General features: G+C 44.5%; 1 protein-coding gene and 14 non-coding genes across 17 annotated transcripts in view; 11 read left to right on the forward strand and 4 right to left on the reverse strand.

The window, feature by feature from the left end:
• The window catches only part of cntrl (centriolin), an 84513-nt gene that overhangs the window by 27737 nt on the left and 32668 nt on the right, over positions 1-24108 (reverse strand). For 2 of the 3 annotated variants that reach the window (XM_042420223.1, XM_042420224.1), the window contains 4 exons: positions 15512-15600; positions 13305-13478; positions 1656-1809; positions 1399-1487 (listed from right to left, as the gene is read on the reverse strand). In XM_042420223.1, the coding sequence (XP_042276157.1) occupies positions 1399-1487; positions 1656-1809; positions 13305-13478; positions 15512-15600 (506 nt within the window). Of the gene's footprint in view, positions 1-1398; positions 1488-1655; positions 1810-13304; positions 13479-15511; positions 15601-16019; positions 16571-24108 lie in introns of those variants that run through there. The other variant, XM_042420225.1, reaches the window with a different exon arrangement.
• trnaa-agc lies at positions 4163-4235 on the reverse strand. The gene has a single exon. It is a non-coding gene; the product is annotated as a tRNA-Ala (tRNA).
• trnaa-agc lies at positions 7762-7834 on the forward strand. The gene has a single exon. It is a non-coding gene; the product is annotated as a tRNA-Ala (tRNA).
• trnaa-agc lies at positions 10669-10741 on the forward strand. The gene has a single exon. It is a non-coding gene; the product is annotated as a tRNA-Ala (tRNA).
• Positions 11086-11158, reverse strand: trnaa-agc. The gene has a single exon. It is a non-coding gene; the product is annotated as a tRNA-Ala (tRNA).
• trnaa-agc lies at positions 12948-13020 on the reverse strand. Its single transcript has one exon. It is a non-coding gene; the product is annotated as a tRNA-Ala (tRNA).
• On the forward strand, positions 16402-16483 carry trnas-gcu. Its single transcript has one exon. It is a non-coding gene; the product is annotated as a tRNA-Ser (tRNA).
• Positions 17665-17737, forward strand: trnaa-agc. Its single transcript has one exon. It is a non-coding gene; the product is annotated as a tRNA-Ala (tRNA).
• Positions 18226-18307, forward strand: trnas-gcu. The gene has a single exon. It is a non-coding gene; the product is annotated as a tRNA-Ser (tRNA).
• On the forward strand, positions 19483-19555 carry trnaa-agc. Its single transcript has one exon. It is a non-coding gene; the product is annotated as a tRNA-Ala (tRNA).
• On the forward strand, positions 20051-20132 carry trnas-gcu. The gene has a single exon. It is a non-coding gene; the product is annotated as a tRNA-Ser (tRNA).
• On the forward strand, positions 21308-21380 carry trnaa-agc. The gene has a single exon. It is a non-coding gene; the product is annotated as a tRNA-Ala (tRNA).
• Positions 21869-21950, forward strand: trnas-gcu. The gene has a single exon. It is a non-coding gene; the product is annotated as a tRNA-Ser (tRNA).
• On the forward strand, positions 23126-23198 carry trnaa-agc. Its single transcript has one exon. It is a non-coding gene; the product is annotated as a tRNA-Ala (tRNA).
• trnas-gcu lies at positions 23694-23775 on the forward strand. Its single transcript has one exon. It is a non-coding gene; the product is annotated as a tRNA-Ser (tRNA).

A 24108-nucleotide genomic window follows, 5' to 3' on the forward strand; every position in this document is an offset into this window, starting at 1 on the left:
CTCAGTTATACTCAGTTATACTCAGATATACTCAGATATACTCAGTTATACTCAGTTATACTCAGATATACTCAGTTATACTCAGTTATACTCAGATATACTCAGTTATACTCAGTTATACTTCAGTTATACTCAGATATACTCAGATATACTCAGTTATACTCAGTTATACTCAGTTATACTCAGTTATACTCAGATATACTCAGTTATACTCAGTTATACTTCAGTTATACTCAGTTATACTCAGTTATACTCAGATATACTCAGTTATACTCAGTTATACTTCAGTTATACTCAGATATACTCAGATATACTCAGTTATACTCAGTTATACTCAGTTATACTCAGTTATACTGTACGCCACACAGACAGAAACACACTGTTTGCTTTCCACTTTAAGTTTTACATATGTGGATTCTGAGAGAACACGTCTGAACAAAAACACTTAAAAAAGGTGAAATATATATTTCTTAAAAAGCATCTCACTAATCTGGTTATTATTTTCTGTTATTAGTGCTATTTGTTTTGAGCGTCTGCAACTTCATCAGCACCTGTGATTTTTTTTTAAAGGACTCATATTCTGCACATTTCCAGCCTCTATATTTATATTCTGAGGCTCTACTGGAATAAAACCTCCTTATTTATCTTCTACTGGTCCTTTATGCAGCCCCTCAGTTCAGCCTCTGTCTGAAACAGGCCGTTTTAGCTCCTGTCTCTTTAAGGCCCCGCCTCCTGATGAGCCCGCTCTGTTCTGATTGGTCAGCTTCAGGAAGCTTCCTCCGGCTCCGGAGGCTACGTAAACAAACTATAGTAGCAGGATTTCACTTCTTTTTCTCCTTCTTTACTCCAAATGTCAACTTCTCAAATCCATCCGTACATGTTGGAGCTGAACAACACATGGAAACACCTTAGAAACTACATAGCAACAACCGTAGCAACAGCCTTAGCAACAGCCTTAGCAACAGCCTTAACAACAACCTTAGAAACCACCTTAGCAACAACCATAGCAACTACCTTAGCAACAGCCTTAGCAACAGTCTTAACAACAACCTTAGAAACCACCTTAGCAACAACCTTAGCAACCACCACAGCAACCACCTTAGCAACAACCTTAGCAACCACCTAGCAACCAAGGCAACAGAGCAGACGGCCGTTAAGCTTGTCAGCGAGGTAGAAAAAGTGTTGCAACCGAAGGTCAGAGCAGGTTGAAGCCCTGACTTTTGACTTGCAGGCAGCGTTTCTTCATACGTTCATCTTAAGTTTTGGAACTTTGACCATGTTTAACATCCGACATCAGAACAGGAAATAAATAACAGAAAACCACAATAAGCAGAATATGTGTCCTTTCAGTGTTCTGGGGATGTTTTACATGTTTATTAGAGATGGAAGAGTCTCTACCTGCTCTCTGAGGGATCTCAGATACTCCTGAAGTCCAGAAATGATTCCCTCCAAATCCCTCTGAAGAGCTTCATTAGCCAAAATCTGACCTGGAGGAGGAAGAGGAGGAGGAGAGGAAGAGGAGGAGAGCAGGAGAGGAGGAGGAGGAGGAGGAGAGGAAGAGGAGGAGGAGGAATCATTTTATTAACTTTACCAAACAGCCAATCACAGGACTCCAGTCTGAGAGAGGTTCTGGGATTGGTCAGTTCTCTCCTCACCGTCGGTCAGCTGTTGCTCCAGCTCTTTGATCTCCTGTGTCTCCATGGCGATGCGTGTCAGCATGTCGTCGAGGCGACCCTCCAGCTCGCTCTGCTTCCTGCTCATCCTGTCCAACAGCTGTCTCACACTGGCCAACCGGGACGTCACACGGGCCTGGGAGGGAGACGTCAGCCAATCAGAACAGGTACAGAAAAAATACTGTGTTCCTATTGGTTACTAATAATCATAATGTTATAATAATATGAGTTTCCTAAAGGGTCATTTCACTGAACGTTCAGTTTACTGGTCCCGTTAGTTCTCCGCCTGTGGAAATCTGTGCTTTTTTTTGTCATTTTTTAAAAATAATAAACTTTATTTATAATATTATAAGTTGGGAACAACAGCACATAATGCCAGGGAACGATATAAAATACATAAACTAAATCTGACATTTGAATAAATTAGAAAATTATATTTTAAAATGTGTATAAATAATCAAATGAATAAAATCAGTAATATAAAAAAAATAATAGAAGCAACTTATTAAATCAGTTAAAAAGTCTGATGGTTTTCATAAATGATCAAATGGTTTCCAGATAATTCTGAAAGACAGATGGTTTACGTACGTTACATTAACATTTAAGAGGAATTATGATGCTTTTCCTTATTTTCAGATGTTCAGAGTGTCAATAATGAAGTAAAGGTCTGTAGCAGCTTCAACCTGCTCTGAATGTTCGGTTTTCTGATGTTTTTTCTACTTTCAACCTGAACTGACGTCAGCTGGTGATTTCTTTATCTGCTCCACGCACAGCTCTTCATCAAACATCATCATCACTGCGGCTGTTCCTGCTTGTGTTATTCCTCCCGCCATTATTTCTGACTGATCCGCTCAACAAACAGCACCAAATATCTCCATTTGTTGTTCTGTCGACTGGTTTTTAGTGCTGCTAACGAAGCTCCGCTGATTCCACGAGGAACACTTTTCATTTCCTGTAAATTTTTCACAATAAAAGTGTCTGTTATTTAGTCATTTAAAAGCTTTTAATATGAAACAGTGAAGCAGGAAATGTTGGGTTTGCATCGGCAGTAACTAAACACGACTGATACGGCTGACGACCAATCAGAACAGAGTGGGCTCATCGGGAGGCGGGGCTTAAAGACACAGGAACTACAACAGCCTGTTAGAGACATAAAGGGCCAGTTTAAGATAAATAAAGAGTTTTTATCTGTGAATATAATATAATAAATAATGTCAAGCAAATAAATAATAGGCTTTGCCTTTATATACATTGATAATGCAGTAATATTATATGCTCTTATTAAACTTTATCTACTGAGTTTAAAGGTTCATTGTTGACATTTTTTATAACATCATTTATTGTAAAGTGTCGGTTCTGTATTATATTATTGTTATTATTTTATGGTCAGTGGGTTTTTTGTATACTGCCATTATTATGGAAAACATGATCACCAGACTAAGAAAGTTTGTTTTTTCTGACCTTTGAGTTGAAAGGAGTGACGTTTATGACACTGTGCCGCCACGCTTCAGTGGTGACGGCAAGAATAGCGTGCACGCCCACATCTTTATTAAAGTGAATTAGTGATGAAGCAACCTCATGCATGAATCATACATCAATAAAAGACTAAATTTACATGATGAAGATACACAGAAACAGAAATGCATTGTAAAAATAGCACATTGTCAATATTTTAGAGAAACGTTTTCACTGTATGTTACATTGAAATATTCCTGCTGACACCACTGATGTGTTCCCAGTAAACAAGCTCAGACAGAGCAGAGCAGAAAGGGTTAAAAGTCTCCTGGAGAATGCGGGCATCGATCCCGCTACCTCTCACATGCTAAGCGAGCGCTCTACCATTTGAGCTAATTCCCCTGTGCTCTCCTCCTCCTCCTCCTCCTCCTCCTCCTCCTCCTCCTCCTCCTCCTCCTCCTCCTCCTCCTCCTCCTCCTCCTCCTCCTCCTCCTCCTCCTCCTCCTCCTCCTCCTCCTCCTCCTCCTCCTCCTCCTCCTCCTCCTCCTCCTCCTCCTCCTCCTCCTCCTCCTCCTCCTCCTCTCCAGAGTGCAGGCCCCTCCTCCACTTTTACAGTTTAAAGCTTCATTGTTGATGTTTGCAACAGTAGTTTGAATTATTTATCATAAAGTATCAGGTCTTTATCAGGGATATTATAGGTCATTTTAGGGTTAGTGCTTTATAATCAAACATTATAAGTGGCTTTTTTGAATATTTCCATTATTATGGAAAGCATGATCACATGTTTAATCAGAACTTATTTATTAAATGATACACATTTATATCAATGAAGAGAATATCATTTCTATACTTGCATAGTGTTCCAAACCTATTTTTAGCTGATTATACATGTTTACTTTTACTGAAGTGAAACTGTGTGCAGGACTTTTCCTGCTCATGTAGTATATTGTATGTTGCATTGAAGTATTTCTGCTTTGACTACTCTGTTCCCAGTAAACATGCTCAGACAGAGCAGAAAGGGTTAAAAGTCTTTCTGGAGAATGCGGGCATCGATCCCGCTACCTCTCGCATGCTAAGCGAGCGCTCTACCATTTGAGCTAATTCCCCTGTGCTCCCACCTCCTTCACTGCCCCCCCCCCCCCGCTGCATGTTCCTGTTTCTGCAGCAGGGAGCAGATCTCTGCTGCTCAGTGTCTCTACATTACTCTGCATGTCTGTCTGTGTTCTCGTGGTAACGTGGTGACTAATAAAAAAATGATTCTGCTACTTTATAAAATCAGTGTGTTTACAGGCACTTCATTAACCGTAAGCTGATTTCTTAAATATCGAACCCTAAAACAATATGAACTGTGTTTCTAATCAGTGAACATGTGCAGACAGAGGAGGCATCACAGCAGCAGGTTTAATGTAAAGATCATTACAAAATAAACATTTAAAGACGTTTAAATCAGAACATTACCACCACTAAACATTTCACTATTAGTAACATTTGGACACAATCATGCTGTGAGCTGTTCACTCCCGCTCTGATTACTGACCTGCTGCTTGTATTGACAGATTTAATCAGCAGCACCCAAACTGGATCTGCACCCTAAGAACTTTGAGGACACCTCAGAGACGCTGCTTGGAAGTTTCATGTTTTTGTTGTTTTTAGAGGTTCTCAAGGTGAAGTTGAGGTCAAAGAGCCTCACCAGTTATTATTTATGTATTTGTTTGTTTATGTGTTGTAGTGTTAATTGTTGGGAGATGCTTAATGGTTAATGTTTTTGCAAATTAATTCACACGTTCACACTTTGTTTTTTTGTTTGTGACAAAATAAAATCTCAAATTCAACGGTTCTACTAAAATCTGCTAAATGTTTCTTTCAGCCTGTTTGAGGTGGTTTCAGGTTGTTTTAATGTGTTCTATGTGCTTCTTCATGCTCAAAAAACAATCTTTGTTATCTTAAATGAATATTGTTTATCATATTACAAGCAAAAAAACATTCTGGATCACCGCTGAAAACTGTAAACAAAATCTGCAGATTGAGTGTGGGCCTGGTAATCAGATTACTACAGTATCCTACTGAGTAACCTGATTACTCAGTAATCTCTCCCTTGTTCACTTGTCCCGATATATCAGACGCTCAGACGTTTACTGTGTAGTCAGACTCACTCATCATCCTCATCTATAAACTGTGGTGCAGAGAGAAGTGAACATGTTTTTATATCATTGTAGATTCTAATTTCACACATTCAAACTAAACAGAAATCTGCAGCCACGTCACTCCACATGTTTCAGACGTGTCTGTAATGATCCAGTTATCTGAGTTCAGCCTCTAGAGGTTGATATGAACAGCTGTCACACTGAGGTGGCAGCGTTTTACTCACTTCTTATTTCATCTAAACAGACTCTGTTCATAACCTGTGATGAAAGGTCACAGACAAACAGGCTGCTTCATCAGCTGCTTTCTGCTTCACTTCCTGCTGCTCATGTATCAGGATGTTGTGAGCTGCATTCACACCAAACACTGACTGAATGAATGTTCACAGCTGACTCAACAACAAGACTTTAAACTGTGTCGTCATCTCAGAGATCTCATAAGTTAGTAAAGCCTGAAACATCATTGATAGGTGACATCGTTAGTTTACAATATTCATTCTGTCCTCCATCATGTCACAGAGTCGTCTACCATCGCCCGACTCAGCGCAGCGCCAGACGACATCATTCTGTGTTGCAGCAACATTTATGTCTGAGCAGCGAGCACACTAACGTAAACTGTCTGTACAATATCTCATAAACAAAGTATTAGATCTGTATATCAAGAAGCTACTGATGCTTCAGGATGAGAGTCACACAGCTGTAAACAATGCAGCTAATCTGACAGTAACAGCTGATCAGCTCAGAAACACATTTCATTTCATTTCCAACCAATTCAACAAATAAGCAGGATCAGCTGTGCAGTATTATAGTTACACTTAATAAAGTAAACTGAGTTATATAAAAGCACTGGAACAGCAACTAACCATTATTTGATCATGAATAGTTTAAACGTTGTTTTCTCTGATCAACAGTCCGAAACACAAAATATTCAGTTCACGACAAATAAAAGTATAAAATCAACACATGTGAGAAAACGAAGGCAGCGAATCTAAAAATGACTGAAACAATTAATCAATTATCAAAATAGTTGCTGATTAATTTCCTGTTGATCGACGTATTGATTAAGTGACTGATGAAAGAAGAACAAAGACATAAAATACAATTCTGAAAGTTTTCTGTCTAATATATTTTTAAGGAACATTTCTCATAATCACTGATGACAGGATGTGATATATATATAATGTTATTTTCCTGCCTGACACATTTAACACTGACTTTGTTCTCAGCGTGTTTGTTTCTATGTTAGTTTATAAGCTGTGTGCTGTGAACTCACAGTGTGATGAAGGATCAGTTCAGTCTAACCGTCTGCTTCTGATTCTCCGTCCTCCACCCCAGAGACCACAGGGGGCTGCTGGGTAACATCCTGCATGTCCTCCCCCCTCCTCCTCTTCCTCTCGTCTGTCAGTCCTCAGTAAACAACATTTCACCTCCTCCTCTCTGCACTAAACATCTCTCGCTCCATCTCTCTGCTCTGAACTCGTCTCCGGTCTGTGTTTTCCTCTCTTCTGTCTTCTCTCCGTTACAAACTTCCCTTCCTCTCCTGCTCTCTCTCTCTCTCCTTTCTTTGAATCAACACAGGAAATCTTTCTTGCAGCCAATCAGAGGGACAGCTGCAGAGTGACAGGCCAACCAGGCCAATGGGAGCCAGTTAAAGTTGGTAAGCCCCGCCCCTCAGAGGGGGGATCCCTGGGGGAGGAGTCAGAGGTTCTTAAAGAGAGGACGACCTGTTGCTGCTGTTAGAGACCAGTGTTTGTACACCACAGTTAGTCTTTGCTGTCAGCTCAGAAGACAAGCAGGAGAAGAAAGAGACTCACTGCAGGGTTTAAAGAGACGACTGCAGCTTCTCACTGCTGCTGTTTCACTGCATGTTTGTTTTCAGGGGAAGAAGCAGGAGAAGGGTCAGCAGGAGGAGGAGGGAGCACAGGGGAATTAGCTCAAATGGTAGAGCGCTCGCTTAGCATGTGAGAGGTAGCGGGATCGATGCCCGCATTCTCCAGAAAGACTTTTAACCCTTTCTGCTCTGTCTGAGCATGTTTACTGGGAACAGAGTAGTCAAAGCAGAAATACTTCAATGCAACATACAATATACTACATGAGCAGGAAAAGTCCTGCACACAGTTTCACTTCAGTAAAAGTAAACATGTATAATCAGCTAAAAATAGGTTTGGAACACTATGCAAGTATAGAAATGATATTCTCTTCATTGATATAAATGTGTATCATTTAATAAATAAGTTCTGATTAAACATGTGATCATGCTTTCCATAATAATGGAAGTATTCAAAAAAGCCACTTATAATGTTTGATTATAAAGCACTAACCCTAAAATGACCTATAATATCCCTGATAAAGACCTGATACTTTATGATAAATAATTCAAACTACTGTTGCAAACATCAACAATGAAGCTTTAAACTGTAAAAGTGGAGGAGGGGCCTGCACTCTGGAGAGGAGGAGGAGGAGGAGGAGGAGGAGGAGGAGGAGGGAGCACAGGGGAATTAGCTCAAATGGTAGAGCGCTCGCTTAGCATGCGAGAGGTAGCGGGATCGATGCCCGCATTCTCCAGGAGACTTTTAACCCTTTCTGCTCTGCTCTGTCTGAGCTTGTTTACTGGAAACAGCAACAGAACAAGAAGTGTTTAAAAAAAGTAAAAGAAGAAATACTCCATTACAATTAAAAGTCCTAAATCTTACTAAAGTAAAGGTTTTGTTGGCAAAATGTACTTAAAACATCAGAATAAATCCTTATAATGTAGAATGACTGCTTCTGTAGTTATATTATTATGTCGTTTATATTATTGTTTATTAATACAGATTCCTGAAAGTATAAGTAGCATTAAAATGCAGCTCAGTTTATTTACTTTATATGCTGTTCAGAAGTTTAATCTTTAGAAATACATCATATACTTTATGTTTTCTGTGTGAAATGTGAATCTGTAGAGTAATTATAGTAGTCAAATAAATATAGTGCATTAAAAAGTACAATATTATACATTGTTTTATTAATATTGTCTGAAATGTAGTGACAGTTTGATTAGTTACCCGACGTGACCACGAGGAGACGGTCAGGTCAGACATGGAGACGCCAGCTGTGTCTCAGTTCAGGGGCTGCATGCTTCAAACAACGCGGTCTACTGCGGCGTTGTTAAATGAGACGGTCTGGTCTACTGCGGCGTTGTTAAATGTGACGGTCTGGTCTACTACGGCGTTGTTAAATGTGACTGTCTGGTCTACTACGGCGTTGTTAAATGTGACTGTCTGGTCTACTGCGGCGTTGTTAAATGTGACTGTCTGGTCTACTACGGCGTTGTTAAATGTGACGGTCTGGTCTACTGCGGCGTTGTTAAATGTGACTGTCTGGTCTACTACGGCGTTGTTAAATGAGACGGTCTGGTCTACTACGGCGTTGTTAAATGTGACTGTCTGGTCTACTACGGCGTTGTTAAATGTGACTGTCTGGTCTACTACGGCGTTGTTAAATGTGACTGTCTGGTCTACTACGGCGTTGTTAAATGAGACGGTCTGGTCTACTGCGGCGTTGTTAAATGAGACGGTCTGGTCTACTACGGTGTTGTTAAATGAGACGGTCTGGTCTACTACGGCGTTGTTAAATGAGACGGTCTGGTCTACTACGGCGTTGTTAAATGTGACGGTCTGGTCTACTACAGCATTGTTAAATGTGACGGTCTGGTCTACTACGGTGTTGTTAAATGAGACGGTCTGGTCTACTACGGCGTTGTTAAATGAGACGGTCTGGTCTACTACAGCATTGTTAAATGTGACGGTCTGGTCTACTGTGGCATTGTTAAATGAGACGGTCTGGTCTACTACGGCGTTGTTAAATGTGACGGTCTGGTCTACTGTGGCGTTGTTAAATGTGACTGTCTGGTCTACTGTGGCATTGTTAAATGTGACGGTCTGGTCTACTGTGGCGTTGTTAAATGTGACTGTCTGGTCTACTGTGGCATTGTTAAATGTGACGGTCTGGTCTACTGCGGCGTTGTTAAATGTGACGGTCTGGTCTACTACGGCGTTGTTAAATGAGACGGTCTGGTCTACTACGGTGTTGTTAAATGAGACGGTCTGGTCTACTGTGGCATTGTTAAATGAGACGGTCTGGTCTACTACGGCGTTGTTAAATGAGACGGTCTGGTCTACTACAGCATTGTTAAATGTGACTGTCTGGTCTACTACGGCGTTGTTAAATGTGACGGTCTGGTCTACTACGGCGTTGTTAAATGTGACGGTCTGGTCTACTACGGCGTTGTTAAATGTGACTGTCTGGTCTACTACGGCGTTGTTAAATGTGACGGTCTGGTCTACTACGGCGTTGTTAAATGTGACTGTCTGGTCTACTACGGTGTTGTTAAATGTGACGGTCTGGTCTACTACGGCGTTGTTAAATGAGACGGTCTGGTCTACTGTGGCGTTGTTAAATGAGACGGTCTGGTCTACTGTGGCGTTGTTAAATGAGACTGTCTGGTCTACTACGGCGTTGTTAAATGTGACGGTCTGGTCTACTACGGCGTTGTTAAATGTGACGGTCTGGTCTACAGAGGTGTCATGAAGCGTCGCTACTTTCGCCTACAAACCTGTGCAGCTGCAGCTGACAATCAGACAGCACCAACCGGCAGTTAGGCCGCGAAGGATCCATCTATTGGATCCTCTAACTTTGGGCTGAGAAGAGCACATTTCCTCTGAAGGAGCCTTTGAATTGAGACAGCCTTGGTCGCGCTGCTGTGATGCATTTGGTCTTCAAATGCAGAAGGATGAAGATCCTGAACTGAGACGCAGCTGCTGAGCAGCAGAGGTCACAGGACATGCAGGCGGGAGGGGGAGTGAAGGAGGAGGGAGCACAGGGGAATTAGCTCAAATGGTAGAGCGCTCGCTTAGCATGCGAGAGGTAGCGCGATCGATGCCCGCATTCTCCAGAAAGACTTTTAACCCTTTCTGCTCTGTCTGAGCATGTTTACTGGGAACAGAGTAGTCAAAGCAGAAATACTTCAATGCAACATACAATATACTACATGAGCAGGAAAAGTCCTGCACACAGTTTCACTTCAGTAAAAGTAAACATGTATAATCAGCTAAAAATAGGTTTGGAACACTATGCAAGTATAGAAATGATATTCTCTTCATTGATATAAATGTGTATCATTTAATAAATAAGTTCTGATTAAACATGTGATCATGCTTTCCATAATAATGGAAGTATTCAAAAAAGCCACTTATAATGTTTGATTATAAAGCACTAACCCTAAAATGACCTATAATATCCCTGATAAAGACCTGATACTTTATGATAAATAATTCAAACTACTGTTGCAAACATCAGCAATGAAGCTTTAAACTGTAAAAGTGGAGGAGGGGCCTGCACTCTGGAGAGGAGGAGGGAGCACAGGGGAATTAGCTCAAATGGTAGAGCGCTCGCTTAGCATGCGAGAGGTAGCGGGATCGATGCCCGCATTCTCCAGGAGACTTTTAACCTTTTCTGCTCTGTCATCAGTAGTAGAAATCCTTTCACATTACAGTCAGACATATAAACAAGATAACTGTAACTGGCTTTCAGTTTTAGTTGGATTACAGATGGTTATTTAGATATGAGAGCATAATGAATGTAATGATCTTTCCACACTGACAGGTTCACACAAGCTATATTAGCCCGGGTCGGTCCGATGAAACACGTCTCCACGACAACCTCACAGCAGGGGATGACTGTGGTGAGAGAAGGAACATCAGATTCTGCATCTTAAAACCTTTTAACATGTTTTTCTCTCCAGACAGAACAGAGCAGAGCAGAAAGGGTTAAAAGTCTCCTGGAGAATGCGGGCATCGATCCCGCTACCTCTCGCATGCTAAGCGAGCGCTCTACCATTTGAGCTAATTCCCCTGTGCTCCCTCCTCCTCCTCCTCCTCCTCCTCCTCCTCTCCAGAGTTCAGGCCCCTCCTCCACTTTTACAGTTTAAAGCTTCATTGCTGATGTTTGCAACAGTAGTTTGAATTATTTATCATAAAGTATCAGGTCTTTATCAGGGATATTATAGGTCATTTTAGGGTTAGTGCTTTATAATCAAACATTATAAGTGAATACTTCCATTATTATGGAAAGCATGATCACATGTGTAATCAGAACTTGTTATTGGGCAAATAAAATCAATAACCAATGGATAAAGAATACCTTGAGAATATGGTCAAAACTCCCCACGTCAACATCTAGAGCAGTGAAGATTGCAAATAACACTGATTTTCCTCCATCCAGATTAGGAGCAGGATTCAAAAAATGGCAAGAAAAAGGTTTGATTATGCTGAGCCAGCTGTTTGAAGGAGTTCTAATGTCCTTCGAACAACGTCAGCGTAGATACAATCTTTCAACTCATGATTCCTTTAAGTATCTACAGTTGAGACATTATCTGCAGACACACCAAGAATGGGATAAACTATGCACCACACCATCAAATATAGAGCGTTTTATCATGCTGACAATTCAAGGAACCATCAAAAAGAAGATCATATAACACATATATGAGATACTACGAGACAATCCCAGGGATAATAGTTTGGTTGTTCAGGAAAAGTGGGAATTAGAAATGAACACAGTAATTACAGACGAGGAGTGGGAGCCGTCATGTAGAGAAGGGACACGAGGTAACCAACAGCCCCACGTAGACGGAGTTTGAATGGAAAATTAAAATGAGATATTTTAGGACACCTCTTGTTTCTTCAAAATGCGGGGGCACCTCAGGTCATCGCTGGAGGGGCTGCGGCCTGGCGGGAGACCATACATATATATACTCTGGGACTGTCCAAAGCTGTCGGGTTACTGGCATGACACACAACATGAGATTAAACAGTGTTTAAAAATAGAGGTGCCATTACAACCATCTTACTTTGTTGTAGGAATATTGCCAGAAAATGTAGAAAACAATAATCAGATATCATTACTGAGAATTCTTCTTTTAGTGGCCAAGAAAGATGATGACGGCTGAAACCTCCCAGTGACTCACTGGGAGAGAAGATAAAGGATGTTTATTATAGCGAGGTTACAACTAGAGACAGACGTGTTCTTCACCAAATGTTCACTTATTATTTCTTTTCTTTCCCTCTGAGGAGAATAATGTTCTCATCCTCTTCTTATTTAAATGTGAACAATTTACCTGAAGTTTAACTTGAAGTGTATATATATGTATGTATGTATTTGTAGCTTTTTTTTGTTTTACTTTGTTTTTATAATTTGTTTATTTATTTATTTAATTAATTAATTTTTTTATTTACCTTTTTTTAAATTATTATTATTATTATTTTTATTCATTTTATTTACTTGTGCACTGATCATGGCTGTATGGATGATGGACACATGATGGAAGGTCAACTTAACATTGCTTCATTCACACCTGTATTAATGTAAATATTTGAAAAGCTGATTGTTCTGTACGACTGCACTCGAGAAAAGGAAATAAAATAAGTTAAAAAAAAAGAACTTGTTATTTATTAGATGATATGCATTTATATCAATAAAGATAATATCAATACTTGAATACTTTCATTGTGTTGCAGAGCTGTTTCTGGCTGATTCCTTGTAATGTGATATATTGTATGTTGCATTGAAGTATTTCTACTTTGACTACTTGTGATGTGTTCCCAGTAAACCTGCTCAGAGCACAAAGGGTTAAAAGTCTTCCTGGAGAATGCGGGCATCGATCCCGCTACCTCTCGCATGCTAAGCGAGCGCTCTACCATTTGAGCTAATTCCCCTGTGCTTTAAAGGAACACTCCACCTAAAATCTTTCTGTTGACCTTCAGTCCCTCCTGCAGTCTTCAACGTGTCTTTTCTTCTCAGTTCTCAGTTTTTGTGAGTTTGTGTCGTGAAAAGGCAGACGACCGTGTAGTTATAGAGTCTTCGGATTAAACTGGACCGACAGATAAGTTGTGTTTAGTCTGAATAACACAGACGACACAGTTGATGTGAGTTCTAATGTAATTTATTATGTACATTTCTGTCCAGTGTCAGTAGTTGTGTTAATATCAGTGTTACTCACATGTTGTGGGTCTGTGATGTCCAGTGTCAGTAGTTGTGTCTCCAGATCTTCTGTCTCTCTCTGGGTCCTCCTGCTCTCCTCCGTCTGTCTGTCCATCTGTCTGCTCATCTCCTCTGCTTCGTCTCTCAGCTTGTCCAGGACGGACAGTTTACCGAGGAGACAACACAGCACCTCCTGCAGGACACACACACACACACACACACACACACACACACAAACAGACACACACACACACACACACACACACACACACACACACACAAACAGACACACACACACACACAAACAGACACACACACACACACACACACACACAAACAGACACACACACAAACAGACACACACACACACAAACAGACACACACACACACACACACAAACAGACACACACACACACACACACACACACACACACACACACACACAAACACACACACAGACACACACACACACACACTCACACACAGACACACACACAGACACACACACACACTCACACACAGACACACTCACACACAGACACACACACACACAGACACACACACAGACACACACACAGACACACACACAGACACACACACACACACTCACACACAGACACACACACAGACACACACACACACTCACACACAGACACACTCACACACAGACACACTCACACACAGACACACACACACACAGACACACTCACACACAGACACACACACAGACACACACACACACACACACAGACACACACACACAGACACACACACAGACACACACACACACACACACAGACACACACACACAGACACATACACAGACACATACACAGACACACACACAGACACACACACACTCACACACAGACACACACCACACACAGACACACACACACACTCACACACAGACACATACACACACACACACACAGACACACACACAGACACACACAGACACACACCACACACAGACACACACACACACACACACACACAGACACACACAGACACACACACACTCACACACAGACACACACACACACACACACACACACACACACACACACACACACACACACACACACACACACACAAGAAACGTTTTACTGTCTTAGATCCATGTTTCGGGATCAGTCTGCATCATATTTTAGTCTGTTGAGATGGTTTCTGTATCAGATCAGCTGATCATAAAGTTATAGATCCTTACTGTGACGGGCTGAGAGACCTGAAAGACCATGTTGGACCCTGACCAATCAGAGCTCTCCATCAATCAATCAGTCAATCAATCAATCAATCAATCAAGGCCCAGAGGACCAGGAACCTTCTGAGGAACTCAGGAAGTAAATCTGACTCTACACTGAAGGAAGCAGGATTTAAATGTGATGGGAACTTTAGGGGCGGGATTTGCAGGGATGAATGTTACTGATTGGTCAAAAACAGCATAAAACAAGGAAGTACTCTAGGATGGATGTTAGGCTTCCTGTTGACACCTGTTGTCATTTATGGAAAAGAGTGAGAAAGAGAAAGAGCGAGACAGTGAATGAGAGAAATAAATTGATGTTTTTGTGGTAACTATCAAACAGTCAGCTGACTGTCTGCAGTGTTCTGGAGTCTTTAGTCTCTTTTTCCTTCATTCATTAAATGCAACTAAAACGCACATATGAAGAACAACATGAGAACATGTTTCCTCATGTTTTATAAAAGTATTTTTTAAACAAAATGCCAAAAGTTACTTTGATCCAGCTTCTCAAATGTGAGATTTTGCTGCGTTCTTTGTCTAATGTGATAGTTAATTGAATACCTTTAGGTTTTGGATATTTGGGCAGACACAACAGGTATTTTGAGGACACCATCTTGGGTTTTAGGAGTTTTCTTTTAGAATGAATAATCGAGAAAATTATCAACAGATTCATTGATAAGAAAAACAATTGTTAGTTTGCACCCTATGTAGCGCCATATCAAGGCAAGGCAAGTTTATTTATACGGTGCATTGGTCCATTGGTCTGTTTTGCCATCTACACGACTCTTCAGATGAAACACAAAGTGCACAAAGAGACTTTTAGCTCGTGAGATTAGCTCCTCTAGTTCCACAGTTCCTGGACCTTTTTGGTCTAAAAGGTCTGTAAGAGACACTCACAGGATCATACCAGCAACTGTCTCACCAAACGGATTCTGATCCTGGTTTAACAGGTGTGTGTGTGTGTGTGTGTGTGTTACCATTACCTGTCTGTGTGTTTTGTTTTCCTCAGGTGCTGTAAGATCTGCCTCCAGCTGCTGTTGAGTCTGACAGGTCATCTGCAGGCCAGCCTCAGCTACACACACGGACAAAAACAAACACATATATTAAACCATGAAAGCTGATTTTATTGTAAAAAAACACACAGCAATTTAATATTAATGTTTAAAGATCTGCTGCAGGTCTGTTTTAGATGTATATAAAATACTGTATGATTGAATAATAATGGGTGTCTCATGTACTTTTTCCACAAATGATATTTCACTTATCTTCTAAAATTCTTAAAATTACATCCATTCTTTCTCCCTCATCAAAAATTACAATGTTTGTAAATGTACAAATCATTTCAGTAATTTAGCCGCTGCAGAAGATGCCTCCTCCTTCACTGTGAAGTCCGTTTTCAGTGTATGTGTACTGGAGGCTTCAAGTTTCCACATTATTCTCGGCCCCATCTGTGCGGTTAATTCAGAGGTGAGATAGAGAGAGTCCTCTTACATGTAAGGTCAGCACTCTGCTGGCATGTCCTTTCTTCCCGCGCATCATTTCTTTCAACCTCCTCCTCCAGTCTTAACTTCTGCATAAAGTTGAATTTTTCTCAACTTCCCTTTGAGCAGCAGTGGCAGTTTTTGAGAGTCCACGTCATACTGAAAGGCGTCCTGTTGTGTCTCCAGTGTTGGAGTCTGCATGTGTGAACGGGCTGTTAGACTGTCAGCTATGATTCAATCCTTCCCAAAAGGCTCCTCAACTATTCACACCTTCAGTCCCGTGACTCTGACCGCTCTCACGACCGCCACGTTAGCCGACGTCAATGCGTTTCACAGATTGTCCATACAACGCCACGGCTGTATGGATTGTATGTATTGAAACCCCGTCAACAGACGAGGTGGCCGAGTGGTTAAGGCGATGGACTGCTAATCCATTGTGCTCTGCACGCGTGGGTTCGAATCCCATCCTCGTCGAGTCAGCTTGACTTTAGTCTGCTGCGTTTACATGTCGTGGAGCTAACCGGCTCCATGACTAAGGCCTCCATGCGGCAGCATTGAAGACAGTGAATTCAACTCATCTAGGGTCCGGTCAAGGAGGGCAAATCAATCCGCACACCAGCGACCAATCGCAAGCCCTCTTGCAAGCGCTCCCTATGATACTTGGGTGGGGGGCGGGGGGAACAGAGAGTCCAAAACGGAGGCAGCTATCCTAGCCTGTTGGATGCCTTGCACCGCTGGCGTTTCAAATCAAAGCTGCTGCACAACAGAGAGCTGCTTTGCACTCAGTTATGAGAGGAGGCCACGATACTGCTACCTCTTTGAATGAGCCGTGTATAAATGTCAAGACGAGGAAACGGAACAGCGGAGAGAAAACAGAGAGAAACTCTGGGAGCTGCTGTGAATGACTAGCGGTGGCCCAGCCGGCTAGCGAGTTAGCGCTTAGCTGGCCAGCTACAGCAGCTCACCAACCAGCCCCGTGAATGTCACTACGCCACCAAGTTTTCGGCCCCACCTAACAGCCCCTGCAGCCAGGCCTCTCTGCGATGGACAGTGGGGTCTCCCGGGACCTCTTTCCTTCTCCCGCTCTCTCTCCCTCTTCCACTCGGGACTTTGTGTCCTTTGGGTCCTATGGATGCCTCATCCAGACCTTTCTGATTACGACTGTCTTACCCACGTTCAGATGCAAAACCGCTTCTCCACGTTAGCTAGACTTTCCCTACGTAAGTAGAAGAAATGCCTAAAAGCCTTTTGGAGAATGCGGGCGTCGATCCCGCTACCTCTCACATGCGAAGCGAGCGCTCTACCATTTGAGCTAATTCCCCTACCAAGAAAAGGAAGCTATCTAGTTCCGTGCTGCACTTCCCTTCCTTCCTCCCCTGTGGAGGATTCGTGATACTGGAGGGGGAAAAAAACCTATCTTTATTTGGTGTCTCCACTTAGGAAAGACACCCATGAAACCCTCCAGACCTTCCAGGTCTGCGTGAAGACTTCCCAATCAATTGCGCTCTTCACGCCTCTGTTCCAACGCCATCCTCGTCAGCTCATGTTCAATTCAATCTTCTGTCTTTACACGACTACAAGTTAACAAGAAAAGCCACATTTCACGACTGCAGGGGGGAGTGATCAAAAGTGAAGAGAGTGCTTTTTGGACGACAGGGGAATTAGCTCAAATGGTAGAGCGCTCGCTTAGCATGCGAGAGGTAGCGGGATCGACGCCCGCATTCTCCACAAGCCTTTCCCGCTGTCTCCGCGTAATGGTGCCTGGGACTTTCTCGTGCATTACAGCAAACAACCCCATCTGTGCGGTTAATTCAAAGGTGAGATAGAGAGAGTCCTCTTACATGTAAGGTCAGCACTCTGCTGGCATGTCCTTTCTTCCCGCGCATCATTTCTTTCAACCTCCTCCTCCAGTCTTAACTTCTGCATAAAGTTGAATTTTTCTCAACTTCCCTTTGAGCAGCAGTGGCAGTTTTTGAGAGTCCACGTCATACTGAAAGGCGTCCTGTTGTGTCTCCAGTGTTGGAGTCTGCATGTGTGAACGGGCTGTTAGACTGTCAGCTATGATTCAATCCTTCCCAAAAGGCTCCTCAACTATTCACACCTTCAGTCCCGTGACTCTGACCGCTCTCACGACCGCCACGTTAGCCGACGTCAATGCGTTTCACAGATTGTCCATACAACGCCACGGCTGTATGGACATTGAAACCCCGTCAACAGACGAGGTGGCCGAGTGGTTAAGGCGATGGACTGCTAATCCATTGTGCTCTGCACGCGTGGGTTCGAATCCCATCCTCGTCGAGTCAGCTTGACTTTAGTCTGCTGCGTTTACATGTCGTGGAGCTAACCGGCTCCATGACTAAGGCCTCCATGCGGCAGCATTTAAGGCAGTGAATTCAACTCATCTAATCACAGGGTCCGGTCAAGGAGGGCAAATCAATCCGCACACCAGCGACCAATTGCAAGCGATCCCTATGATATTTGGGTGGGGGGCGGGGGGAACAGAGAGTCCAAAACGGAGGCAGCTATCCTAGCCTGTTGGATGCCTTGCACCGCTGGCGTTTCAAATCAAAGCTGCTGCACAACAGAGAGCTGCTTTGCACTCAGTTATGAGAGGAGGCCACGATACTGCTACCTCTTTGAATGAGCCGTGTATAAATGTCAAGACAAGGAAACGGAACAGCGGAGAGAAAACAGAGAGAAACTCTGGGAGCTGCTGTGAATGACTAGCGGTGGCCCAGCCGGCTAGCGAGTTAGCGCTTAGCTGGCCAGCTACAGCAGCTCACCAACCAGCCCCGTGAATGTCACTACGCCACCAAGTTTTCGGCCCCACCTAACAGCCCCTGCAGCCAGGCCTCTCTGCGATGGACAGTGGGGTCTCCCGGGACCTCTTTCCTTCTCCCGCTCTCTCTCCCTCTTCCACTCGGGACTTTGTGTCCTTTGGGTCCTATGGATGCCTCATCCAGACCTTTCTGATTACGACTGTCTTACCCACGTTCAGATGCAAAACCGCTTCTCCACGTTAGCTAGACTTTCCCTACGTAAGTAGAAGAAATGCCTAAAAGCCTTTTGGAGAATGCGGGCGTCGATCCCGCTACCTCTCACATGCGAAGCGAGCGCTCTACCATTTGAGCTAATTCCCCTACCAAGAAAGGGAAGCTATCTAGTTCCGTGCTGCACTTCCCTTCCTTCCTCCCCTGTGGAGGATTCGTGATACTGGAGGGGGAAAAAAACCTATCTTTATTTGGTGTCTCCACTTAGGAAAGACACCCATGAAACCCTCCAGACCTTCCAGGTCTGCGTGAAGACTTCCCAATCAATTGCGCTCTTCACGCCTCTGTTCCAACGCCATCCTCGTCAGGTCATGTTCAATTCAATCTTCTGTCTGTACACGACTACAAGTTAACAAGAAAAGCCACATTTCACGACTGCAGGGGGGAGTGATCAAAAGTGAAGAGAGTGCTTTTTGGACGACAGGGGAATTAGCTCAAATGGTAGAGCGCTCGCTTAGCATGCGAGAGGTAGCGGGATCGACGCCCGCATTCTCCACAAGCCTTTCCCGCTGTCTCCGCGTAATGGTGCCTGGGACTTTCTCGTGCACTACAGCAAACAACCCCATCTGTGCGGTTAATTCAGAGGTGAGATAGAGAGAGTCCTCTTACATGTAAGGTCAGCACTCTGCTGGCATGTCCTTTCTTCCCGCGCATCATTTCTTTCAACCTCCTCCTCCAGTCTTAACTTCTGCATAAAGTTGAATTTTTCTCAACTTCCCTTTGAGCAGCAGTGGCAGTTTTTGAGAGTCCACGTCATACTGAAAGGCGTCCTGTTGTGTCTCCAGTGTTGGAGTCTGCATGTGTGAACGGGCTGTTAGACTGTCAGCTATGATTCAATCCTTCCCAAAAGGCTCCTCAACTATTCACACCTTCAGTCCCGTGACTCTGACCGCTCTCACGACCGCCACGTTAGCCGACGTCAATGCGTTTCACAGATTGTCCATACAACGCCACGGCTGTATGGATTGTATGTATTGAAACCCCGTCAACAGACGAGGTGGCCGAGTGGTTAAGGCGATGGACTGCTAATCCATTGTGCTCTGCACGCGTGGGTTCGAATCCCATCCTCGTCGAGTCAGCTTGACTTTAGTCTGCTGCGTTTACATGTCGTGGAGCTAACCGGCTCCATGACTAAGGCCTCCATGCGGCAGCATTGAAGACAGTGAATTCAACTCATCTAATCACAGGGTCCGGTCAAGGAGGGCAAATCAATCCGCACACCAGCGACCAATTGCAAGCGCTCCCTATGATACTTGGGTGTGGGGTGGGGGGAACAGAGAGTCCAAAACGGAGGCAGCTATCCTAGCCTGTTGGATGCCTTGCACCGCTGGCGTTTCAAATCAAAGCTGCTGCACAACAGAGAGCTGCTTTGCACTCAGTTATGAGAGGAGGCCACGATACTGCTACCTCTTTGAATGAGCCGTGTATAAATGTCAAGACGAGGAAACGGAACAGCGGAGAGAAAACAGAGAGAAACTCTGGGAGCTGCTGTGAATGACTAGCGGTGGCCCAGCCGGCTAGCGAGTTAGCGCTTAGCTGGCCAGCTACAGCAGCTCACCAACCAGCCCCGTGAATGTCACTACGCCACCAAGTTTTCGGCCCCACCTAACAGCCCCTGCAGCCAGGCCTCTCTGCGATGGACAGTGGGGTCTCCCGGGACCTCTTTTCTTCTCCCGCTCTCTCTCCCTCTTCCACTCGGGACTTTGTGTCCTTTGGGTCCTATGGATGCCTCATCCAGACCTTTCTGATTACGACTGTCTTACCCACGTTCAGATGCAAAACCGCTTCTCCACGTTAGCTAGACTTTCCCTACGTAAGTAGAAGAAATGCCTAAAAGCCTTTTGGAGAATGCGGGCGTCGATCCCGCTACCTCTCACATGCGAAGCGAGCGCTCTACCATTTGAGCTAATTCCCCTACCAAGAAAGGGAAGCTATCTAGTTCCGTGCTGCACTTCCCTTCCTTCCTCCCCTGTGGAGGATTCGTGATACTGGAGGGGGAAAAAAACCTATCTTTATTTGGTGTCTCCACTTAGGAAAGACACCCATGAAACCCTCCAGACCTTCCAGGTCTGCGTGAAGACTTCCCAATCAATTGCGCTCTTCACGCCTCTGTTCCAACGCCATCCTCGTCAGCTCATGTTCAATTCAATCTTCTGTCTTTACACGACTACAAGTTAACAAGAAAAGCCACATTTCACGACTGCAGGGGGGAGTGATCAAAAGTGAAGAGAGTGCTTTTTGGACGACAGGGGAATTAGCTCAAATGGTAGAGCGCTCGCTTAGCATGCGAGAGGTAGCGGGATCGACGCCCGCATTCTCCACAAGCCTTTCCCGCTGTCTCCGCGTAATGGTGCCTGGGACTTTCTCGTGCATTACAGCAAACAACCCCATCTGTGCGGTTAATTCAAAGGTGAGATAGAGAGAGTCCTCTTACATGTAAGGTCAGCACTCTGCTGGCATGTCCTTTCTTCCCGCGCATCATTTCTTTCAACCTCCTCCTCCAGTCTTAACTTCTGCATAAAGTTGAATTTTTCTCAACTTCCCTTTGAGCAGCAGTGGCAGTTTTTGAGAGTCCACGTCATACTGAAAGGCGTCCTGTTGTGTCTCCAGTGTTGGAGTCTGCATGTGTGAACGGGCTGTTAGACTGTCAGCTATGATTCAATCCTTCCCAAAAGGCTCCTCAACTATTCACACCTTCAGTCCCGTGACTCTGACCGCTCTCACGACCGCCACGTTAGCCGACGTCAATGCGTTTCACAGATTGTCCATACAACGCCACGGCTGTATGGACATTGAAACCCCGTCAACAGACGAGGTGGCCGAGTGGTTAAGGCGATGGACTGCTAATCCATTGTGCTCTGCACGCGTGGGTTCGAATCCCATCCTCGTCGAGTCAGCTTGACTTTAGTCTGCTGCGTTTACATGTCGTGGAGCTAACCGGCTCCATGACTAAGGCCTCCATGCGGCAGCATTTAAGGCAGTGAATTCAACTCATCTAATCACAGGGTCCGGTCAAGGAGGGCAAATCAATCCGCACACCAGCGACCAATTGCAAGCGATCCCTATGATATTTGGGTGGGGGGCGGGGGGAACAGAGAGTCCAAAACGGAGGCAGCTATCCTAGCCTGTTGGATGCCTTGCACCGCTGGCGTTTCAAATCAAAGCTGCTGCACAACAGAGAGCTGCTTTGCACTCAGTTATGAGAGGAGGCCACGATACTGCTACCTCTTTGAATGAGCCGTGTATAAATGTCAAGACAAGGAAACGGAACAGCGGAGAGAAAACAGAGAGAAACTCTGGGAGCTGCTGTGAATGACTAGCGGTGGCCCAGCCGGCTAGCGAGTTAGCGCTTAGCTGGCCAGCTACAGCAGCTCACCAACCAGCCCCGTGAATGTCACTACGCCACCAAGTTTTCGGCCCCACCTAACAGCCCCTGCAGCCAGGCCTCTCTGCGATGGACAGTGGGGTCTCCCGGGACCTCTTTCCTTCTCCCGCTCTCTCTCCCTCTTCCACTCGGGACTTTGTGTCCTTTGGGTCCTATGGATGCCTCATCCAGACCTTTCTGATTACGACTGTCTTACCCACGTTCAGATGCAAAACCGCTTCTCCACGTTAGCTAGACTTTCCCTACGTAAGTAGAAGAAATGCCTAAAAGCCTTTTGGAGAATGCGGGCGTCGATCCCGCTACCTCTCACATGCGAAGCGAGCGCTCTACCATTTGAGCTAATTCCCCTACCAAGAAAGGGAAGCTATCTAGTTCCGTGCTGCACTTCCCTTCCTTCCTCCCCTGTGGAGGATTCGTGATACTGGAGGGGGAAAAAAACCTATCTTTATTTGGTGTCTCCACTTAGGAAAGACACCCATGAAACCCTCCAGACCTTCCAGGTCTGCGTGAAGACTTCCCAATCAATTGCGCTCTTCACGCCTCTGTTCCAACGCCATCCTCGTCAGGTCATGTTCAATTCAATCTTCTGTCTGTACACGACTACAAGTTAACAAGAAAAGCCACATTTCACGACTGCAGGGGGGAGTGATCAAAAGTGAAGAGAGTGCTTTTTGGACGACAGGGGAATTAGCTCAAATGGTAGAGCGCTCGCTTAGCATGCGAGAGGTAGCGGGATCGACGCCCGCATTCTCCACAAGCCTTTCCCGCTGTCTCCGCGTAATGGTGCCTGGGACTTTCTCGTGCACTACAGCAAACAACCCCATCTGTGCGGTTAATTCAGAGGTGAGATAGAGAGAGTCCTCTTACATGTAAGGTCAGCACTCTGCTGGCATGTCCTTTCTTCCCGCGCATCATTTCTTTCAACCTCCTCCTCCAGTCTTAACTTCTGCATAAAGTTGAATTTTTCTCAACTTCCCTTTGAGCAGCAGTGGCAGTTTTTGAGAGTCCACGTCATACTGAAAGGCGTCCTGTTGTGTCTCCAGTGTTGGAGTCTGCATGTGTGAACGGGCTGTTAGACTGTCAGCTATGATTCAATCCTTCCCAAAAGGCTCCTCAACTATTCACACCTTCAGTCCCGTGACTCTGACCGCTCTCACGACCGCCACGTTAGCCGACGTCAATGCGTTTCACAGATTGTCCATACAACGCCACGGCTGTATGGATTGTATGTATTGAAACCCCGTCAACAGACGAGGTGGCCGAGTGGTTAAGGCGATGGACTGCTAATCCATTGTGCTCTGCACGCGTGGGTTCGAATCCCATCCTCGTCGAGTCAGCTTGACTTTAGTCTGCTGCGTTTACATGTCGTGGAGCTAACCGGCTCCATGACTAAGGCCTCCATGCGGCAGCATTGAAGACAGTGAATTCAACTCATCTAATCACAGGGTCCGGTCAAGGAGGGCAAATCAATCCGCACACCAGCGACCAATTGCAAGCGCTCCCTATGATACTTGGGTGTGGGGTGGGGGGAACAGAGAGTCCAAAACGGAGGCAGCTATCCTAGCCTGTTGGATGCCTTGCACCGCTGGCGTTTCAAATCAAAGCTGCTGCACAACAGAGAGCTGCTTTGCACTCAGTTATGAGAGGAGGCCACGATACTGCTA

The sequence above is a fragment of the Thunnus maccoyii genome, chromosome 9, assembly GCF_910596095.1.
Source record: "Thunnus maccoyii chromosome 9, fThuMac1.1, whole genome shotgun sequence".
NCBI lineage: Eukaryota > Metazoa > Chordata > Actinopteri > Scombriformes > Scombridae > Thunnus > Thunnus maccoyii.